The 20,355-nt window shown below is 42.0% G+C and overlaps 1 protein-coding gene across 1 annotated transcript in view; it reads right to left on the minus strand.

Moving 5' to 3' along the window:
• Positions 1 to 1,449: 1,449 nt before the first annotated feature.
• The window catches only part of SCIN (scinderin), a 51,022-nt gene continuing 32,116 nt past the window's right edge, over positions 1,450 to 20,355 (minus strand). Inside the window, exons 5-16 of the mRNA XM_074151107.1 lie at positions 17,633 to 17,725; positions 14,994 to 15,126; positions 12,865 to 12,953; positions 12,443 to 12,658; positions 11,122 to 11,243; positions 10,845 to 10,935; positions 8,782 to 8,952; positions 8,121 to 8,298; positions 7,510 to 7,631; positions 5,821 to 5,898; positions 3,872 to 3,932; positions 1,450 to 3,138 (exon numbers count right to left, since the gene is read on the minus strand). Coding sequence (XP_074007208.1) covers positions 3,005 to 3,138; positions 3,872 to 3,932; positions 5,821 to 5,898; positions 7,510 to 7,631; positions 8,121 to 8,298; positions 8,782 to 8,952; positions 10,845 to 10,935; positions 11,122 to 11,243; positions 12,443 to 12,658; positions 12,865 to 12,953; positions 14,994 to 15,126; positions 17,633 to 17,725 — 1,488 coding nt within the window. The 3' untranslated portion in view covers positions 1,450 to 3,004. The remainder of the gene's footprint in view (positions 3,139 to 3,871; positions 3,933 to 5,820; positions 5,899 to 7,509; positions 7,632 to 8,120; positions 8,299 to 8,781; positions 8,953 to 10,844; positions 10,936 to 11,121; positions 11,244 to 12,442; positions 12,659 to 12,864; positions 12,954 to 14,993; positions 15,127 to 17,632; positions 17,726 to 20,355) is intronic.

Raw genomic sequence — 20,355 nt, forward strand, 5'->3', positions numbered from 1 at the left:
TAAACAAGCGTAAGGAGGAACAGATTGTTTAGCTGAGATTTTAATCACCTCGCTCGACTCCGGTGAATGGAGACAACGCTGCAAGAGCCAGCAGTTCTGCAAGGGCAAACCCTGGAGTTTTCATCTCGCCTTTGAAGGCCCTTCCTTGACACCTCTGCCAGGATGGGACACAGAAAGGAGATTAAGGAAGAGTCCGGGCAGGGCTCTAGGAAGCAGAAGCAGCGACGGGTTACTATAAACATCATCTTATTTTTTTCCAATTTACGTATTCCGTTCAAGGCCTCTCTACTGCTGGGATATAAATGGAAAATAAAAACAAATAGTACCTCTTTATGTAAGGAAAAAATAAGCATGGACATACGTAAGCAGAAAGGGACTATTTGTGGAATTTTTCATGCTTTGAAGCCTTTGGATTTCAGAAGGCAAGTATCATGATAGATATGCGATGCAGACAGCTCATGAGTACACTCAACCCCAGTCGGAATCTTCAAAGGAAGCATCAGAAAGTTTTAAAGAGGACAAATGGTCGCATCCCTTCCCCCTGTTTTAATGATGGAAGGCCTCTGGAACCCTAGGTTATTCTGCAAAAGCCTGTTATTAAGTCTTAGAGATGCTGCCTGATGAGTCTCACGGTGGAGCCCAGCACTTTTGTTTAGGGACACCGACATCTGTACGGTCCTTCATCTCAGCACAGCTCCAGATCGTGGGTTTTTAGGTGAGCACCACTGCACTCCCTTCAAATCACTGATCCGTGAGTCCTTGCTGAGGACTGGGTGAAGGCCCAGCGGTCCAGCACATACAGCACAGACATCCTTCTGTGGTGTTCAGACCTGTGGTAATTCAGAGTTGAGGTAAAACAATAGCCATTAGCGGTCACCACGGAGTCCCTAACTCCAGGCTTTCACCGTTACAGAGCTAGGAAATTCTTCCTTTTATGTGGAACCATCAGGCATAGGAGGAGAGGTAACAGTTTTAAACCGAAAGAGGGGAGATTTAGATTAGATCTCAGGAAGAAATTCTTTCCTGTGAGGGTGGTGAGACACCGGAACAGGTTGCCCAGAGAAGCTGTGGCTGCCCCATCCCTGGAGGGGTTCAAGGCCAGGCTGGATGGGGCTTTGAGCAACCTGGTCTGGTGGGAGGTGTCCCTGCCCAGGGCAGGGGGGTTGGAACTGGATGATCTTTAATGTCCCTTCCAACCCAAACCATTCTGTGATTCTATGAAACCATACACTACTAAGCACCCAGTTCTTTGATTTTCATTTAGGTTTGTGACTTTAAAGTTTTTGGGAAGAGTTTGCTCTCCTTTGGGTAAAATGTGAAAAAAAAACCCCAAACTTCTCCTTCCATTGTCCACCTGGAAAGGAAGGTACACAGAGGGTCTGGGAAGTTTCGCAAGTGGAAGCACCGAGCACTGATATGTCAGAGACAGGAAGATCAGCTCGGCATATCGAGTACTGTTTTTTGTAATTTTATTTTAAATGAAATCACATCCAGTTACAGCCCAGTAATATTAGCAGAGATTTAAACAAATATTTAAAGCTAACAGACCCCCATAATTAATCTTTTGGCTTCACAATTCTGTATGAGCTCAGACTAAACTCACTCTTTTGCATTACTCAGATTCAAAATCATGATCATGTTAAAAAAATACAAAAATGTCTAAAATTTCGCTTTCCAACCTAGCTTCTAAGAATAATAAAACAGTTGAAATGCCTTCACTAAAAAGCCTTGTTGACATGAGTTACAGCTGTACAAATTGTTTTTTAAAACAGGCATTATAGGAGAAGTGTCCAAAGCAGCGCTAAAGATTCGAAGCAGATTTTCCCACTGCCCCTACCTAGACTTTTCTGGCTAAGCTACAAATAAAAAACACTTTCAAAATGTACTCTTAAATTCACCAGAATAAAAAAAAATAATCCAAAATAACTGTGTCTGAGGGAAAAGAGAAGGCTATATTCTCTGGCGCGTACTCACACTCCAAACTCCCAGGATGTGGAAGTGAAACAAGGGGTTTCCTCGCGCTCCATGTACTTTGGTATTTGACTACGACCTGGTTAGAAAATGAGTAGAAACACGTCCTGCCCCTGCCAGGGTGAGCAGTCCGCACGCTGGAGAGGAACTGAGTACTGCTGAGTAAGGCATCTGAGACAAAGTATGGCTTAAATGCAATATGCTTAAGGCAGAGTAAGTATTTTTGAAGCCGTTGCTTCTTCTGCTTCCACTTAAAAGCACTTGTACACTGGAATGTGTTTAGGAGCTTTGGTTAAAAAGACCTGGAGCTGGAGGCTGGCTCACAGGGATAAATCTAAAGAAATTTGTTACAATGAGCTGGACAGTCCCTCAAAAAAAACATTGTAAACTTCAGATTCTTAGAATCACACAGTCCTAAGCTCCAAATGTATGTACTAACAGGACAAACCCACAAGTTAAGCGCAGCTTTCTCAAAATGCCATCCCTTATTTGCCCCCTGCAAGACACAGATGCCACTCTGGATCAGGGATGAGCTGAAACTGCGCGTGAGTGAGTGTGGCAATGTTTGGGCCTGGTAAGTAAATCATATCCAGCCCTGCCCTTAGAACAGGTGTAGAATTAGTCCTTTATCAGGCCAAATACTGCAGAATATTCTGCTGACCTTAATCTAAAGGAATTTCTTTGGCATTAACTTGGATTTTTAAGTGAAGGCAGAATTTGGCCCATTTTAGCACATTAAAATAAATGGATCCACAGCTTCTCTTAAAAGAATCAATAGATTAAGCAAAGTATTGGCAGCACTTCCCATATTTACTATGTGAAAAGCCCCACTTGCCCCATTTGACCACTTTACGATTATCAATTTATCCTTTCCAGTGCGAAGAATTTCTAGGTTATTCACAGACATATCAAAGCTCGGGAAAGTGTAACAACAGATGCATCATATTGTTGCATAAGCTTATGCTTAAAAATTACTAGAAAGTAGCTGGGCGTTGATCACTCTTTGGCTTGAAGCTGAAGCTCTTTGGACAGATCAGTTCTTCCATTTGTTGGAGTCCCAAGCCAGGAACCAGCCGGTGAAGGTCGGGGGCTCGTGCCCCTGCTTCACGATTACAATGGGGGTCCCCTTATCCCTGCCAGAAGGATCCGTTTCAATATAGCGTTTGGCTGAAACCAGAAAGGAAATAAAACGTGTAATATATTAGTTCATTGCTTTTGTATAAAAAATACATTAAAAGCCCTGGTGAAAGAGCCCAGGGCTACTATTAATACAGTATTCAATTAAATGATTTCAAAGGCAATGAAATGATCAGGTAGTTGCTGATTTCTCCCAGCTGCCAGTGAAAGAATTTTCCATGAGGTTAAAACAGAGGGGTCGTTCCTCTGATCGGTTTGTTCCGCCCAGCCGGGTTTGGCCCTCGAAGAGGAGGAAGCGTTTGCTGGCGCTGTGCAAATGCACAAGCTTCATTCCCATTTTTCCCACGTAAAAGCCAGTAGAGTTTCCCTTGACACCGCAACGTGACATCGGTACTGGACTGGGGGATTTGTTGGCGTTCCTTTGAGTACATACATTAGCGTAGAGTACAGCTCAGTAGGTACCTGCTTTTAAATTCTGTCTGAGTGCAGTTTCTTTTTATGGAGCTCTCCTGTACGCTCCTTCAAAAGCTCTGCAGCCTATTGAGTAATTTTACTCTTCATAAACTTAGAGATAAGAAAGATACAATGAATTTTAAATCACATTTAAAGGAGAAAATAATCTCCAGGATCAAATCCTAATAAACTCAATAACCCTTTTAGACACTGTAAACATAACTAGATTTCTTCTACATCATCTTTTTTACTTCTTTAAGTACTATTGATGCTACTTCTCTCAGAATTCTGCCAAACTGATTTGATTTACCAGATTTAACAGATTCCTGTCGCTCAGTTTCATTAGCATCCTTCCCAATCCAGACAAAAACCTGCAAAGAGAGGAGAGAAAGATTTAGCTCCCGTGTTGTTATAAGGATGTTGAGTGCAGCAGGTAAAATACAAAATAGTTAAATTCCACTAGGAGAAGGAATACCCATTCTGAGAAGTCTGCAGAGACACACAGCTCTCACAAACCACAACTGATGATATATTTTTTTTCCCTCACGAGAGACTGTAGTTCTGTCGCCTGAAATCTCACCGCTCTCCTGACACTGAAAGGCCAAACCTTTACACTCTTGGATGAAAGGAACTCTAATTACCTTTTGCATGGATATCTTTTACAGGTTACCTGGAAATTGCTTTTTAGGTGCAGGTAAAACCACTGATGAGCAGCTTTCTCTGGTTTGAGCTCTGCGTGCACATCAATGCTCGTGCCCTGTGACTGATGCTCCCCTGGGCAAGTGCCAGATAAACCACCGAGTAACCCAACAGCCAGAGCCTTGATCTGCAACCCCCACTAGTTCATTTCTCTCAAGGATCTTTTTGGAAACCATCTACATTTACCAGACTTCTTATCTGAGTCCCTATGTCCCATCCACCTTCCCCCATCACTCCTTCTAATTGGACCTTGGACATTCCTTCTAATTTCCAAAAACCTCAGCCTTCTTTCCTTTAGAGTTAGGCTGAAGAAGACAAATAAAACGTAGAATCATAGCATCATAGAATGGTTTGGGTTGGAAGGGACCTTAAAGATCATCTGGTTCCAACCCCCTGCCCTGGGCAGGGACACCTCCCACCAGACCAGGTTGCTCAAAGCCCCATCCAGTCTGGCCTTGAACACTTCCAGGGATGGGGCAGCCACAGCTTCTCTGAGCAACCTGTTCCAGTGCCTCACCACCCTCACAGGAAAGAATTTCTTCCTGAGATCTCATCTAAATCTCCCCTCTTTCAGTTTAAAACCATTACCCCTCATCCTATCGCTCCACTTCCCGATCAAGAGTCCCTCCCCATCTCTCCTGGAGCCCCTCTTCAGATACTGGAAGGGGCTCTAAGGTCTCCCTGGAGCCTTCTCTTCTCCAGGCTGAACAACCCCAACTCTCTCAGCCTGTCCTCATAGCAGAGGTGCTCCAGCCCTCTAAGCATCTTCATGACCTTCCCCTGGACCCCTTCCAACAGGTCCATGTCCTTCTTGTGCTAAGGACTCCAGAGCTGGACGCGGGACGCCACGTGGGGTCTCACCAGAGCAGAGCAGAGGGGCAGAATCACCTCCCTTGACCTGCTGGCCACACTGGGATCCATGGCCTCCTCCCTCTTTCCCTCCAAGGGGAGAGGAAGGGTAGAGAGATATTCTGTGAGAAACAGATGTGCTTTCCACACCTGCAGTAAGTTTGCCTGTCATCCAAAAAAGCTTTCAACATTCTCAGTTTTCAGTGAACCTGGAAGAATGACAGAGATTGTTTCTGTCACCCTCCACCCAGTTTTTCTGAAAAAAATATCTGCGCATGAATCTTGTATTTGTCCCCTTCTCCAGGAAGAATTTTCATGGGTGCTGCTATATAGATTTTGTGGCTTCCAAATACTTTTTAGGGAATAAATTTCCTTTTTTTTTTTTTAAATTAATAAATTTTAGTGATAAATTCAAGAACATTATTGAGAGCCTTTCAGAACACTGCTGGGGCTTATATCTTGCAACCCCCATTGGTTTTAATGGGAAGTACCTGCCATTGTCTCACATTATGCTTGGAAATTCAATCATGTATGTTCACACCAGCACATCATGGAGCTCGAAAAATACAGCTCCCCTCTGGTATAATTTAAAGAGAAAGAAACCTCTTCCATTCTCACGAAGATGATTTCTCCTCCCATCTTATGATCTAAGTGGTTACGGATAAATTGTTCTTGTTACCACAAAAAGCAGTGGTCAAGTACACAGCTTACCTGCTCCCAAACATCCAGCAACATGACGTCATCCTCAGCCAAATCATCCTGAGTGAATTCTCCTGGGACCTCCTCAATCTAAAAAAGGGATATTATGGTTTTTTACTTTTTTTTTAAATTGTTTCTTAAGATATTCTGACTTTGGACAGACCAAATACATTTTTTAAAAGGGGTAAGTCTAGAACCTGGTTTGCAATTCTTCTTGCTCCTAAAGGGTCAAGCTCCAAACTGATTTCATGAACGCGTCAAGGGTGTTTCACTGAAAGGAAACAAATCCCATGTCCTATAAAATCAGCCCTCGGTTTGTCAGAATTGCTGGGATACCTTCAGGAGAGGCAGAGTCTTACACTGGAATTGTTACTATTCTAAGTTGGGACCAAGGTCTGCCGGAAGAAGGGGACAGGGAGCATATGGATGCTTCCATAGAGCATCTTCATCACACCCAAGGAAGCTTTCCAGTCGCTTGACAGTGGGACATTACAGTTGACAAAGCCACTGAGGATCAGTCCCCAGAGGAAAGGCAGACTGCCTGCTTCTTCCAAGGATGTGCAGGCAGATTGGAAAGCAGTTTAATGTTATTCTGCATGAGAAGGAGAGGTGGTAACATAGATAGTGGTCAGCCCTCTGCTTTTATAAGACTGTCAAGAGTTTGGCTATGCTTGGTCATGTAGGAGTGCCAAAAGGACGGGAAGCAGATGGTGCAAAAGACATTCCCTTTCCCCACCCTGTGTTATCGTGGCCAGAAGGTCAGAGTGATCTGACCTACCCCTTCTGGTGAGCTCTAACAGGGGTGATTCTGGTACTAGAGAAATGCTACAGGAAAGAGGGGATTTCACAGAATTTGGAGGGAATTTAAAACATAACCCAAACTACTGTATAGTTCCCAGCAGACTATTATAGAGAGGCTGGTTCCTATTGCTGTATTTCACACCAGTGTTAGAAGCTTGTTAGAAGAATACCCTTTACTTCTCTCATAAGATTTTAAAGGATCCTATTTGTTTTATCCCTCTCCAAATGAACGGGCTGTGCCTTAAGGAGACTGCAGAGACAGCAGCCAACTCTGTCCCCTACCTAAAAACAAGTGCATTCTTGCCAAATGGTGACACAGCGTTGCCCTCCCAGAATACAGTAATTAATTAAGCCTGAATCACAGGCCTAATACCCAGTGCACAGGTCTGCATATTTCTGCTAAGGAAATAAGTCTTCCTGCCTCCTTGAGTGCAGGCCAGTACCTCAGAGGCATAATTACATGTCTTAAATCTCTATGGAAAATTTCAGGCTGCTGGGGATTTTTGGCAAGGGGCATTTCTTTTCCTCACCACCACAATCAAACACGAAAGGGGCAAGGCACTGACCTGCACTTTCTCAGTGAAACGACAGGAGTATGGCAATGCTCCGCAGGAACACGATTGCTTTTGACTGGGCAAACGCCTTATCTTTTTGCATCTGCAAGCTTCTAGTCCCAGGCTGGAGCAGGCTCTGCCTGTAAACTTCTGCAGTATGAATTCTTCTGTCCGTGCTTTCCATTTGGAATGATATAAAGCACCAAACCTCAGCTCTCTCTCACTTGCCAAGCACGGCTCACTAAGCCAGATCCCCAAATTCATTTAATGTCTGCTGATTCCCGAGGCAAAATATACCAGAAACTACATAATTAAACAGAGGGGAAAGTATCCTTCATATACTCACAATAAACCTGCCAGTCTTATTAGAGCACCCATACAGGCGAGGGGGATGATCTTCAGCGTTTGTCAAGAGCTGTGATGAAGTCTGGTATTTTTTTTTACCTCCAAGTGCTTTCCAGAATTCCTCTGAAATACACAATACATAATTTATTCAGCAGTGGATTTAACATTTGATGGGTTAGCTTATTAGATACCGTTTCAAGAATCCCCAAACAATATCTTCTGTGCTGTCTCAAAGATGGGTGCATTTTTCTTACAGTTCTTCCTGTGTTTTGTCAAAACAACAATAAAGGTATCACTTGCAGGCCTAGAGAGAGCAATGTGCTATGTCTTTCTCCCCTCCAAGTCACTTGTGCTAAAGAAAGGACCGCATTCTTCTGCAACCTCTGCTACTGACTAGTCCTACAGTCTTCCAGGGTGTCACACTTGCTTGTGTATCAACCAGTTCTGGATAGATCTCCACGTTAAGATGTCAGGTTGGATCTTGAAATAGAGAGAGTGAGCATATGCATCTGCATACAAAATATATGATGGCAAAAACTACGTAGGCCGTGTTTCCTTGCGGCGCTGTGTGGTCTCAGTTGCCTGTTAGCAACCACGTGGCTTCATACTAACCTGGTTCCTGGCCTTCATTAATCTTAGCAGTCTGGCACTTAAGAACGCTGGCAATGTACTGAGCCCCTTGTTCCTCTTCTCTGTTTGCTCCTTTTCCTACCCAGGTGTAGCCAGAGTTGTTCGGCAGTTTCAGAACAAAGACGTCGTTGGAGTTTAGTGACACTGCATCAACATCAACCTAGATCGAGAAAGAAATTGTTTTATTCTTCATATTTTCAAATAACGTGATCGCTATTTTTTATGCTTATATGAAATGTATGGATAGGTGTTGATCAGCTATGCCTTTTCCCTTCAATTTTCCCCTGAATTTATTATGAAACAAGTTAGAGAAGAATTTAACTTGAAACAGGGAACTGACTCACAGGACAAAACTTAGGATTGTTTGGCAGAAGGAAAGACTATCTCATAAGGGTTGCTGATTGCTTGTCTATTCTTTGTCAGCTGTCAGTGTTTGCTCGGCATTTTCTTACAGTTTCTTCTGAAACATGTAGATTGGTTGTAGCCAGTTATGGCATATTCTCTTTGATTTATTAGGTGGGGTGGTCACATAGAGCAGTGATTTGGAGTTGTGCCGTTCATACCACCCAACCAGATTAGCTGGCTCATGGCAGCTACAGCATGTTCCATTGGGGATAGTTGGTTTCACAGGAGGTGACTTTACCTCTGCAACCCTGGTGATGGCTCCCAGGTTCCTGCGGATTTGGAAGAGTCGCATGGGTGGAGGAGGCTTCTGACCTTCCTTCTTGGATGTCCCATCCTTGTAGACAATAAGCGGTTTGTTTTTGAACAAGCTCAGTAAATGTGGAGGCTCTTTGCCTTGGCTGACTCGGATCTGTACAGACGTAAAGAAATGCAATAAAAGAAACAAAAGTAGTTATTTTTGGTCTTTGTTGAACAGCATAGGGGATGTTAGCCAATAACATTAAATATGTTAGCAAGAATGAGAAGCAGCAAGCTGAGAAGATCTAAAAATATAGTTCCAGACACATTAAAGTTCGAGCACTTGTGAGATTTTTTTTTGTCAATCACGCTGACAAAAAGACAAGATTCAAACTTCTAACATACCGTTTAGCTGATTAAAATGGCTGCTATCTACTGTAATAAGAAAATTACTCTTTTTCAAAAGAACTGTCATTTCACAGAGTTTTATAGAGTGACTTAATTCCCCTGAAAAACTATATTGGAAGTTTAGGTGCCTTGTATTTAAGCAGAAAAGAATAGTTATTCATCCTGACCATTATTTCTATGTGCATTTTATCTGCAAGAAGATGAAAAAGATGAGCATAAATCTATCTCACAGAGGATAACATGGATGACAAAAATTCCATTACAGATGGCAAAGATGTTATTGCAATCTCAGAAAACCACTGAGCTACGAAGAACAACTATTTTTGATTACATAGTTAATATATGATGAAAGTTATTTGCATACAACCATTTATTCTTCCTTTATAACAGCACCATGTGCCAAGGTGGAGGGCTGTGAGCCCCGGCCTTCCACTCCCGGAAAGAAAAGAAAAAAAAGACAAAAAAAAAGGGACTGAGGCAGGATGTGTAGCCAGCAGAGGAGGAGAAGTGGAGAGCCCCAGCCCTTTGCAGCCAGGCAGCCCGGGGTGCCCAGTAGTGGTCGTGCTGGGCGGCCGGGGGCCGGTGCTTTTGCTTGTCTCACTGCTGGATAGACTGGTACAGTCACCTGATAAGGATACCCTCAGACATGTACGGTCTAGGTTCCAAACTGTGGCAGGATTTAAAAAATGAAAAACAAACAAAAACCCCCCAAACCCCAAAAACCCCAAACCCACAAAATCGCACCAGAAAATAAAACAACCCACAACCTGCTGAGGGAAACATATTCCTGCAAAATAAATAGGGGAAGGACTTTTTAACAGTCGTTTGTACTGTAGTGCCATCTAGTGACCACAAAATAGTATATTTAAACCCTTCAAATAATGCTAATACAGACGGTAAGCACAGGTAATACATTCTAGGTAGCTATGTACATGCACCCAAATGCACAGATATATAACTGTGTGTATATATACACTTATATATACATATATTCCTAAATTCATGGCAGGCTAAAAGTACTTTTAAGTATCATGTCCATCGCAGTGAGATGGATCTCCTTCGGCTTTAATAAAAAAGCTTTTTAAGCACATTATTATTATAGTTGTCAGTAGTAATATTATTATTACTTCAGTGTTAGTATTGGCCTTAGGTACAAGGCAAGTCCATATTGTGCTGAACTCTGTCCAAAAATAGAATGCGTTAAGAATATTTCAAGGAGTAATTACCTAGAAGTGTTCTAATCCTTCTTTAATATCATTTCAATCATAAATCATAACTGATTAATAGCTAAAAGTGTGGTCTGCGACCTGAATTAACTGTATCTTGGTGGGTGGGGGAAGCCCTTTACATTGGTAATTAAGAAATGGGAAGCACAGAATTATCTCCTGCTGCTTAGAAAAATCTCTGCCTGTCCTTAGTCATCTTCCAGCTCTAGCCTTTCTGTGAAAAGAGGTGTTCTTTTAGACATCTACATTCAGGAAGGATGATTCAAATGGGAATTCTCTGGTGACTTTAAAAGGAGCCCACGGTGCTTGGCTCATCCAGACCATGAGCAGTTGATATTCCCGGTCTTCAAACACTACCTCCTCCTTTCGGTTCTCATTGAAATTTGCATACATTGCATGCTCTGTTGAATTTTATCCAAAAGACACTAACCTGCACGGCCTGATCATTCAATAACCGATCCAGCTGAACAGTCAGAAATGCAGACGCAGTCAGCTCATCTTTTGTAGCATGGGCTCCTTGCCTGAGGAAAAGACGAGGCGAAAGACAATAGTTAAGTCCAGTTTCAAAATGATCTAGAGCTTAAAGTGTGTGACAAACGCGCAGTAAACAACCTCACATTTACACATGGTTCTACTCAAAAGGACATAAAATCAGCATAAAATAATATCCACGTGCTGGAAGTCTGTGCAAAGCCGTCCAAACATACCAGGTGTAGATGATCTGCCCTTTGGGGTAAGTGTAGAGGATAATGTAGCAGTCACCACCATAGAACTGTCCATACGTCTCGGGTCCCACGGGAACTCTGCCGCTGCTTTCCACACGCCAGATCTGGGGAAACAGAAAAATCACTGGAAAACGCTGAACTTTATCCTGAGACTCTTCAAGAAGTGATTCACTGTGTCATTCCTTGAGTGACCTTTGTTTCTCCTCTCAAGTGTTACGGAATAAAACTAGGAGGGATTCTTCATAAATTAGACAGATAGACCCTGCAACCACTGAATGAATGGATAATGACCATCAACAAGCCACTGCAGTACACTTTTCTTTGTCTTGATGCTTTAATGCCACATGCGCACTTCATAATGCTATGTTGAACTTACTTTCTTAACATCTTAAGATGACAATATGAGATGAATGGCACAACATTATGATTCATCATAGAACTATCATATCATTTGGGAGGGGCACACTGCAGTCAGAAAACACATTGTTAGGGAGATTTCTTCCTATCTGATTCACCACAGGCCTGTTCAGTAAACAATCACTCTCCAAAAACATTCTGAGAAATTTAAACAGTAAAAATTGCTTCAGATCTAAGCTGCTTTGGCCAAATCCTATGGACCATCCCAAGTGTGAGGTTAGAAACCCAGAAAATACACCAATGAGACTGTAGGGATTTATCGCTCCTTTGTCTTCCAGAAGCCCAACTTGCAGACCTATATTCAAGAGGCTGTGTTGGTACAATGCCAAACCAGCCCTGGGTAGTCCAAAGATATTCCTGCCCTGGGACACGGATAGATCTAGAAAGATTGTACAGTCAGTCATTTTTTTCTATCCAAATCCAGGCTCCCTAAGAGATACTTGAGGGACAAAGAAGATTCCTCTAGAAGCAGACTGGCTACATACATAAAGACGCAGAATTAATTTCTGACTCCAAGGGCAAGTTTTCCCATTCCAGATTTCAAGCTGACATGAAGTTTTTCTTTAGGCCAAGGATCATATTTAAAGTGTATCTTTAAAAGGTACTGTGTAAAAGGGGAAACGTTTCTGCTATTTGATTTCTGCTGCTGACTGGTACAACATCGTTCATAATCACCAAAAAGCCATGACCCAGCATACAGCTGACAAAGAGATTCACTTTTCACTTCAAAGTACCTTTTCTGATGGTAGGAGTAACACTGCCACTAACGTGGTGTTACTCTACGCAACAGTTTAAATGGCAACACACAGAGTAGCAGCTTATCCCATTACAAGTGACAGAATGAAGTGGGTAGGTGGGATACAATTTAATAAAGCACAAAAATTACCTCTACTTTTCCTGAACCGTCATCTACCATGTTATGCTGGGCAGCCATTTGTGGAGACTCATGTAACTTGGTAGCATCAAATTCAACCTGCTCTATTTTAGCCACTCTCTCCGTGACATATACTTTGCCAAAGCCATCACTTTGATCTTTATCCTTCCAGTCTTTGAAAAATTGTTTGAAAATTGGCGTTTCACCTCCTTCAGGAAGGACTTGAATCTGAAATGAACATGAGCCGCATGAGGTGGAAGGAAAACAGAACTGACAAAGTTATTAGAACAAAAACTTTTCTGAATTATTTCTTAGTGAGACATTGCCCTTATTGTCTTGTAAGCCCTCAATTTTTTATTTTTTTTTCTGATTTAAAAATGAAGCCTGTAACAGAGCTCATGCTCTCCTGGTATCATCTCATAAATAGATCGCACCTGTGTGTTGGCAGGATAATTCATCTGCTGTATGAATTGTTCTGCGTTCTTCATGGCAGCTTTTCTCTCTTGTGGGTTAGCATCTTTGCCTGGGTAAAACAGAAGGATAACAATACATGGGAAAGGGCAATGAGCTCATAGGCCCCGCAAAAACAAGATGTCCTTGAGCCAGGCTCCCTTCGGCATTGCTCTCGCCTCAGTCTTGAACAAATGCTGGACATAGCATGAGCAATAAGATTCACACAAGTTTAAAACAGTTAAAACAAAATGAAATTTAAAAAAAGGGAAGGGAAAGGAAGGGAAGGGAAGGGAAGGGAAGGGAAGGGAAGGGAAGGGAAGGGAAGGGAAGGGAAGGGAAGGGAAGGGAAGGGAAGGGAAGGGAAGGGAAGGGAAGGGAAGGGAAGGGAAGGGAAGGGAAGGGAAGGGAAGGGAAGGGAAGGGAAGGGAAGGGAAGGGAAGGGAAGGGAAGGGAAGGGAAGGGAAGGGAAGGGAAGGGAAGGGAAGGGAAGGGAAGGGAAGGGAAGGGAAGGGAAGGGAAGGGAAGGGAAGGGAAGGGGAAAAGAAAAAAGGGAGCACTGATTTTTGCTTAGTGTGTGTGTTTCTATCCAATAATGCTATTCATAACATCTGCTTGATTCAAGGTACGAGAGCACCCTGGCTCTTTTCTCTGAATCTTCCCTTACTGGGCTGCAATGTGGTAAATAAAGCTGCTGTCCAGAATTGCCTTCACTTATTCAGGCAGCACCACAGTTAAAATAAGTAAAAGTACTTTTTACAGAGTAAAAGAACCTCCCATTTCAGTGGGCTGGGCTGTGCAATTCACCACCACCCTTCCCCATCCACTGCTCCTCGTTCAGCCTTGCTCGGTGTCAGACACCTCTGAAAGCCTCTGTGGGATGATATCCTGTATCAGGTCTGCGTCCCAGCTGGCTGTCAGCGACTACACTCCAAAGACCTCTTAGTCTAATAAGATGCTCTGATAAGATATTCATCATATTCCAGTTTGAATGAGACTATTAGGGAAGTAATTCACACTCCTTAACTTAGTGGTCTGAAGGTTTCCAGCAGAGATGATAACTGCAGCCTCCCAGTGCAAGGGTGAGACTCACAGACTAATGGATTTTTTCCATACGTTACTGTTACCAACAGTAGGAAAGTGAGGGTGCACAGAGGGCCACATTCAAAGGGCCTAAATTATATTTTATTTATTTTATGCCTGATCTTATTGGCTTGGTTCTAGGAGCTGGCAGGTAGAGAGTGAAAAGTAGGAATCAGGGGGTCAGGTAGAGCTTAGGCCTTCTGAGCACAGTGCTCCCCAAATCCTCTCTTTTAAAGGATGTTTCCCTAACTACAAAGGAAGCTTTCAAGCAAAAATGCTTACAGTGCTGCCCGGACTGACTTCAGCAGTTTGGCAACTGCACTGATGAATTATTTGCTATTGCACATGGTAAAAAAGAAATGGAAATGCCACCAAATAATTAGTATGCTGCCTCAGACAAGAAGGGGGAGATACTCAGCACTGGACGCAATGGCAGCACAACAATCCAGTTACAAGGTGTGTCCAGACCCAGTTCCCCAGCAGTAATATTCCCCTGGGAAACGTTCAGTCAAAGCAATTGCAGACGCTCCCACAAGCACCGATGAAACCACAGAGAAATATTCACACGAAAAAAAAGAAGCACCAAAGTATTTGCAACCTTATGCTTTTAGCTGATGCCAGGGACACTCAACTTTTAATCACACACCTCTGTGGAGTAATGTATGGAAATATAATATCTACCCATTATCAAACCTTCAGAGTCCAAATTTTGCCCCAGAAGGTAGAGATTTTATCACAATATACAAAACTTGTAGGATTCCTTATGTTTGCTCTATAATTGCAAGTAGATAAGCATTTAAGCACCCAGGCTTACAGATGCTTCCAAAATAGCAATAGCAAAAATCCTTGGTTTTGAAGCCCTTACTCACATAACACATCCATGTCCATTGACCGCACCAGGGAAGAACTCTCTGCAAGGGTACTGTGTCCAGCCAGCAATTAAATTCTTGCCAGTGTCCCCAGGGTGTTGTGTCGACTCCCTAGATATTCCTGTGTGGCTTCTGCGTTTGTGACAGGAGCGATCTCTTACCTTTCCACACAAAGATCTTCCTTGCGGCACCGTTGTCCAAAATGAAGCACTCCTCAGACAGAAGCATAGCCATGGAGAAGGGGTTTTCCTCTGCTACCACGGACACCTTCATGGATCCACTTGCATCTGACACCTAGGAAAGCAACCATTTCAAATTTACATCAGCTCTGGCTTTTATAACCAAATGAATTTCTGCTCCCAAAATTGCTATAAAATCGGTCACCATTCCTATATGTATGAAATTCGTGTGCTGCTGGAAAGTAAGGTAGGCTAATGATGAATTTTTTTTGTTTCATTTCATTTCACAACCAATAGAGGGAGATGTAGTGTTAATTTTAGTGAGTTTGTTGGCTCCCCCGTCTCACAAGTTCTTAAAATAAATACGCTTCTCTTCCACTTTCAATTCAGCTGCTCATTCAGTGAACACCTCACAGTTAAAAAAATCTGTATTTTCTCCAGCCCCTTCTATAAGATCAGCTGAACTGGTGGAGTCCATAGGTGTTGTCATCTGCTACCAAGCAACCCACACTGAAGCCAAAGGTACACGTAAATGCTGAACAAGAACATTTGAAATTGTAATAACATAGTCTTATACTGATATTAACAAGTGAAATATCTACATTTGTAACCTACAGTTTTTAATTGGAAACTGTAATATAAGACCCGCTGGGGAATCTGCTTTGTAATCCCTTACCACCGCTGTAAGTTCGTGTAGACCTTTAAAACCTTTTAAAATTCACTCCTGCGTGGCTGAAAAGACCAGTTATTACTAATGAAAACAAGTTATTCGTCTTGTAATAACTTTTCTAGCAGTCTTTATTTCCTTTCATAATTAAATACTAGTATTAAATACACCGTTATATCTTATATTGTGTATTATGAAAGCACAAGATGGAAATTACCACGGCATACAACAAATAAAAAGCAACTATTACACCTGCTGTGAAGGCTCACCGTAGACCTGTCTCCTGACTTTGACGCTCATTGTTAGATTGCAGCACATTTAAATTTAGCTAATAGAGCTCTGTTAGTTGGACCCACATACTTAGAGGAATTTATGAGATAGCCACAGAATTTTCTGAGAGTTCTTAGGATTCCAGAACTCTCTGGAAGCACTTTTCTCTTCTCTAGTGTTGTCCTACTACAGCGGTCCTGATTATATCTGCAGGTCTTCTTTTTCTTCCTTTTTTTTTTTAATCTTTTTTGCTAAACCCCTGCTATAACGATTAATATGTGCATGATTTTTTTGGCAAGAATGGAATGGGAACTAAATGGGAACTAATGGGAACTAAACACAGAACATACATAGACAACAAGGACTAAAAATGGCCTTTTAACATCAAACTCCTCATATAGGCTTCTTGTAAAGCCCAGCCACACACATGGGTAGGGGAAGCATCATGTAACAGGCAGGGAGAGAGGTGGCTCCATCCTGCTGTGCTCGGTGGGACGCAGGAGCTTCAGAGGGAGTGACTCACCCTCTCTCACACTTCACAGCAGCTTCGAAGCTGCTGTAGATAGCACCTAAAAGGTCACACACGTGGGGATCCAGTAGCATTTAGTGCTGTCAAGAGCGTTGCCACTTGTTGACCAAACTCTTCTCGTTACAGGGAAGAACGTTCTGCCAGTGGAAGATTCTTTTCTGTCACACACGGCAACCTCAGTGCATGAGCCACATGTGCTGAAGAGAGAGGCCCAGATCTCAGTGCTAATCAGGGCTTGTAAAAAGAATACTCTTGCAATCTTCAGAAGAAAATATTTACATTTACACAGCTTCAAGCCATCTTGTGGGTCTGACTTTTTTTTACTTCATACTTTTGGAAAACAACCAGGATTAGTAGCCCATCATTTACTTTCTTGAATGCTCTGACATAAGCAAGTAAATCCTGCTCCTGCAAACTCAGTGGCTTCTGCCAATGAAATGAAATGGCTATACAATTTAATTTCAAAACATTTTTTTTTTTTTTTTTTTGTGAGAAAGGATGAAATACAAAACCCCAAGTCTGCTTTGGCACTGGTAATGAAGGAAATATTTTGGACTACTACTAAAGTTAATTACAGATTATTTGTTGAATAATTTATTCCATAAATGTAATAATAGAATTCCTACTGATCTAAATGGAGTAAAAAATTTATCTGTTGTGTTTATAGGTAATTTTTCTGACGTTGGCACTGTCCTAGTCAGGGATAAGCAGGTGAGGAAGGAGGAAAAGGGCATTGCAAAAAAAAGGAGTTTTGCATTCAAATTCTACTGGATTTTGATCAGAAAAATATAACCTAACTGTCCATCTCCCAAACTCTGCTAAGAATACCTAAATCGTATGTGACTACTAAAACTCCCAATTTAAAAATCAAGAAGATGAGAAATATAGTTTAAGACCAGTTAATCCTTCTTTGCCCTGCAGTGAGTGATCCATAGGCCATGTTTGTTTTCTGAGTAAACAGGACTGCAATCCATTTTTTTTTCTCAAATTACATGGGCTGTCTTGATTGACATCCTTTGAGAAACTTGTCCGTTGGCTGCAAATTAACTCACACAACCGCACTTCTGAAAGCGAAGCCAGAACTCCATGTATGAGGGCACTATGTGCATGAATACTGTTGAGTGTACCTAACTAAAAGAAATATAAATTACTTACCATATATAGTTTAGCGCTTCTCCTGTTTGTAATATCCGCCAGCTCATCATCATCATCACCACATTCGGGAAGCGCTGGCTTGCTCCCTAAAACCTGTACAACAGGAGAATAATGAATTCAATGCAGAGAGAGAGTAGCTGCTATAGTATAAATACCTGAACACCGCAACGCGTTGTCCCAGGAAGGGATTAGTCAGGATCATCCTTACACGTAACCCAATCTACGTCCAAACTCATGGATGATTTGTTCCCAAATACATGGATGAGTTTAAATAACTGTGTCAGATCTCCAGCAGCTTTAGATTTACACGCTGTCTTTCCTGCAAGCCAACTTGCTGGTTGTCTATAAACTAGGATAGGAAATTACATAGAAAAAAAAAGCTTCCAAGGATACATACACGGACAAATACACAGAATAGAGGTTTATGTGATCCTGCTCTATGTCTGTTTACGTGTCTCTCTTCCCCTTTTCCTCCCAGTAACTGCTAAACTGTCAGCAAGCAAGTCTTACAATTTTTGGAATGACATTACTCTTAAAACGTTTGAAAATACTAAAATGAAAGTAGACAAAGTGAAATATATACGAGCTGAAATTATCTTTAAAAATATTTAAATTGACACTATAAAATATTCAGTTATGAGTTTAAAAATTTACAGATTCTTAATCCTGTTTAAGGAGGAAAAATTAGCTAAGGGTAGCGCCAGCCTTCCTATTGACACAATGCATTTGCATGTGCCATGGAGTCACATGCAAAAACACTGTAAATATTTGATAACAGGGAAGCCTGACAAAGCGTAGAGCTGCAATTTGGAAAAAAAAAACCCACCACAATATAGCCTAAATATTTAATATATATCTGCCATCTGTGGAGTCCCCTGACTTGGTAAAGCCAGTAAAATACTTGGCCTTGTTAAGTGTGATCACTTCAGTTTAATCTAAACTATTTTGGTGAAGAAGAAAAAGTAATGTCCTGAGTGTTTCCGAAAGATGTTACCAATAGCTTTGCAGTAGCAATCAGTCAGCATTTCCTGAATTTACCCTACGTGGCTGCAGATTTACTGACGTACAGGCCAAGCAGGGCTACATTTTCAGAGCAGAGTGTTGGTGAATGGCTAAAAACAATGGGCGTATGTGGAATATTGGCACAAGGGTTCCCTCACTGGGTTTTCACACTAACCAGTAGCCCACACACGAGCTGTAAAGCACCAAGAACAATGTTATCTTTGTAATGCAAAGGTCAGAAAATTGCCAATTAACAGGCATGCTTCTTTACCCCACCAGACACTGAATGGGGTTGAGGTTTTTATAACATTTGACTTTCAGTGATGCTTACGAGGATAAAAAGACTTGTTAATAAAACTTCCAGAAGTCCATACGCACTAGTTCTCTGCTTAATTAAGTACTTCCAGCAAAAAAAAAATTACACAAAAATAGTGATTCCTGACACAGTTAAAGTCAGCGTTTTCCCTTGCTGTGCATATAGAATACCTGTGGCACCACAATTATTTTGCAGCTTTGTTGTAAGATGCTTAAAGGGATATAAAAATAAACTGCTCTTAAAATATTCTGCTTGCCCAGGCGTCTTTGAAAACTATGCGAGTGCCACTCTGACTGTTTTTAAACAAGGCTAAATAGTGCCTGTTAGTGTTCCTGAAAGCATCTATATATCTAAAGCATCTCTAAAGAGGCTCAGAAGCATCCTCTCTATTCACAGCACAATGGCAATTAAACCAAGCAGCCTCTATAATTTAAAAACTGGGGTTGAAAATTGGCCCCAGCCCAGTTTAGATTGCTGGCCTGACCTGTTGGTGTCTTAAAACTGCGTGCAGTATTTTTCTGAACTAGGTAGAGAATTACTGTCAGACTCAGAATCACAGACTCCCTAAGTCTCATCTCAGGAAATCTCAGTTCATCAGTACCGGCACAGGGGGGTCAAAACCTCCTTTGTGCAGGTGCAGTTACAGGAATGGGAAGAACTGTGTTGGAAACGGCAGAGATGTTCTGGTTCTGGGGAAATCCATTCCCAATTCACTCAACAGCAGCTCACACAGCAGCTTCTCCGGGCAAAGCCAGCCCTGCGCTTCAGCGTAGACAAGCAGAAAAGCAATGTAACTCATTTTGGTAATTCTTCTGCAGTTTCTCAGAGAAGCCCCAAAATAAATGGAGAAGGGTCTCGAGGGCGCTCCCTTCTCCTGCGTCTGCAGTCACGGTGGCTTGCAGATCCTGGTATTTTGGGATCCCTTGTTAAGAAGGGACAAGATGTGCTTCTCCTCCCACCAGGTGAAAAAAACCTAAGACTCGTGAGGAGGGTTGTGCAGCCAACAGAGCTGTTAGAATAAGCCTTGAGCTGAATCACTAACGGGTATCTACAGCCATGTGTGTTGGTACCAAAACCAGCAGATGATAACAAGGTTAAAATGGCCTAAGGCCTGTGAAGACACCAGTTGTGAAGAGATGCAGCATGCACTATAGATACTGAATATATGAAGTGATACAGTACGAAATACATATAGTCAGTACACTTTTGTATTGCTGGGAACAACTTGTGTCATTCCCAACACGCATTAATTTCAGCCAGTTTGTCTTACAGACCAGTGGATGCGACAGATCACGGAAGGAAAAATTCCACGCCTAAACAGAAAGCAATTTATGCTGAGAAAAATGTTTTGTTTCAAAGAAATGCCTTCCAGAGAAGTTGTCTTTCCTCCTTCCAAGGCAAACTC

This window comes from Numenius arquata, chromosome 7 (assembly GCF_964106895.1).
Source record: "Numenius arquata chromosome 7, bNumArq3.hap1.1, whole genome shotgun sequence".
In the NCBI taxonomy this organism is placed as follows: Eukaryota; Metazoa; Chordata; class Aves; order Charadriiformes; family Scolopacidae; genus Numenius; species Numenius arquata.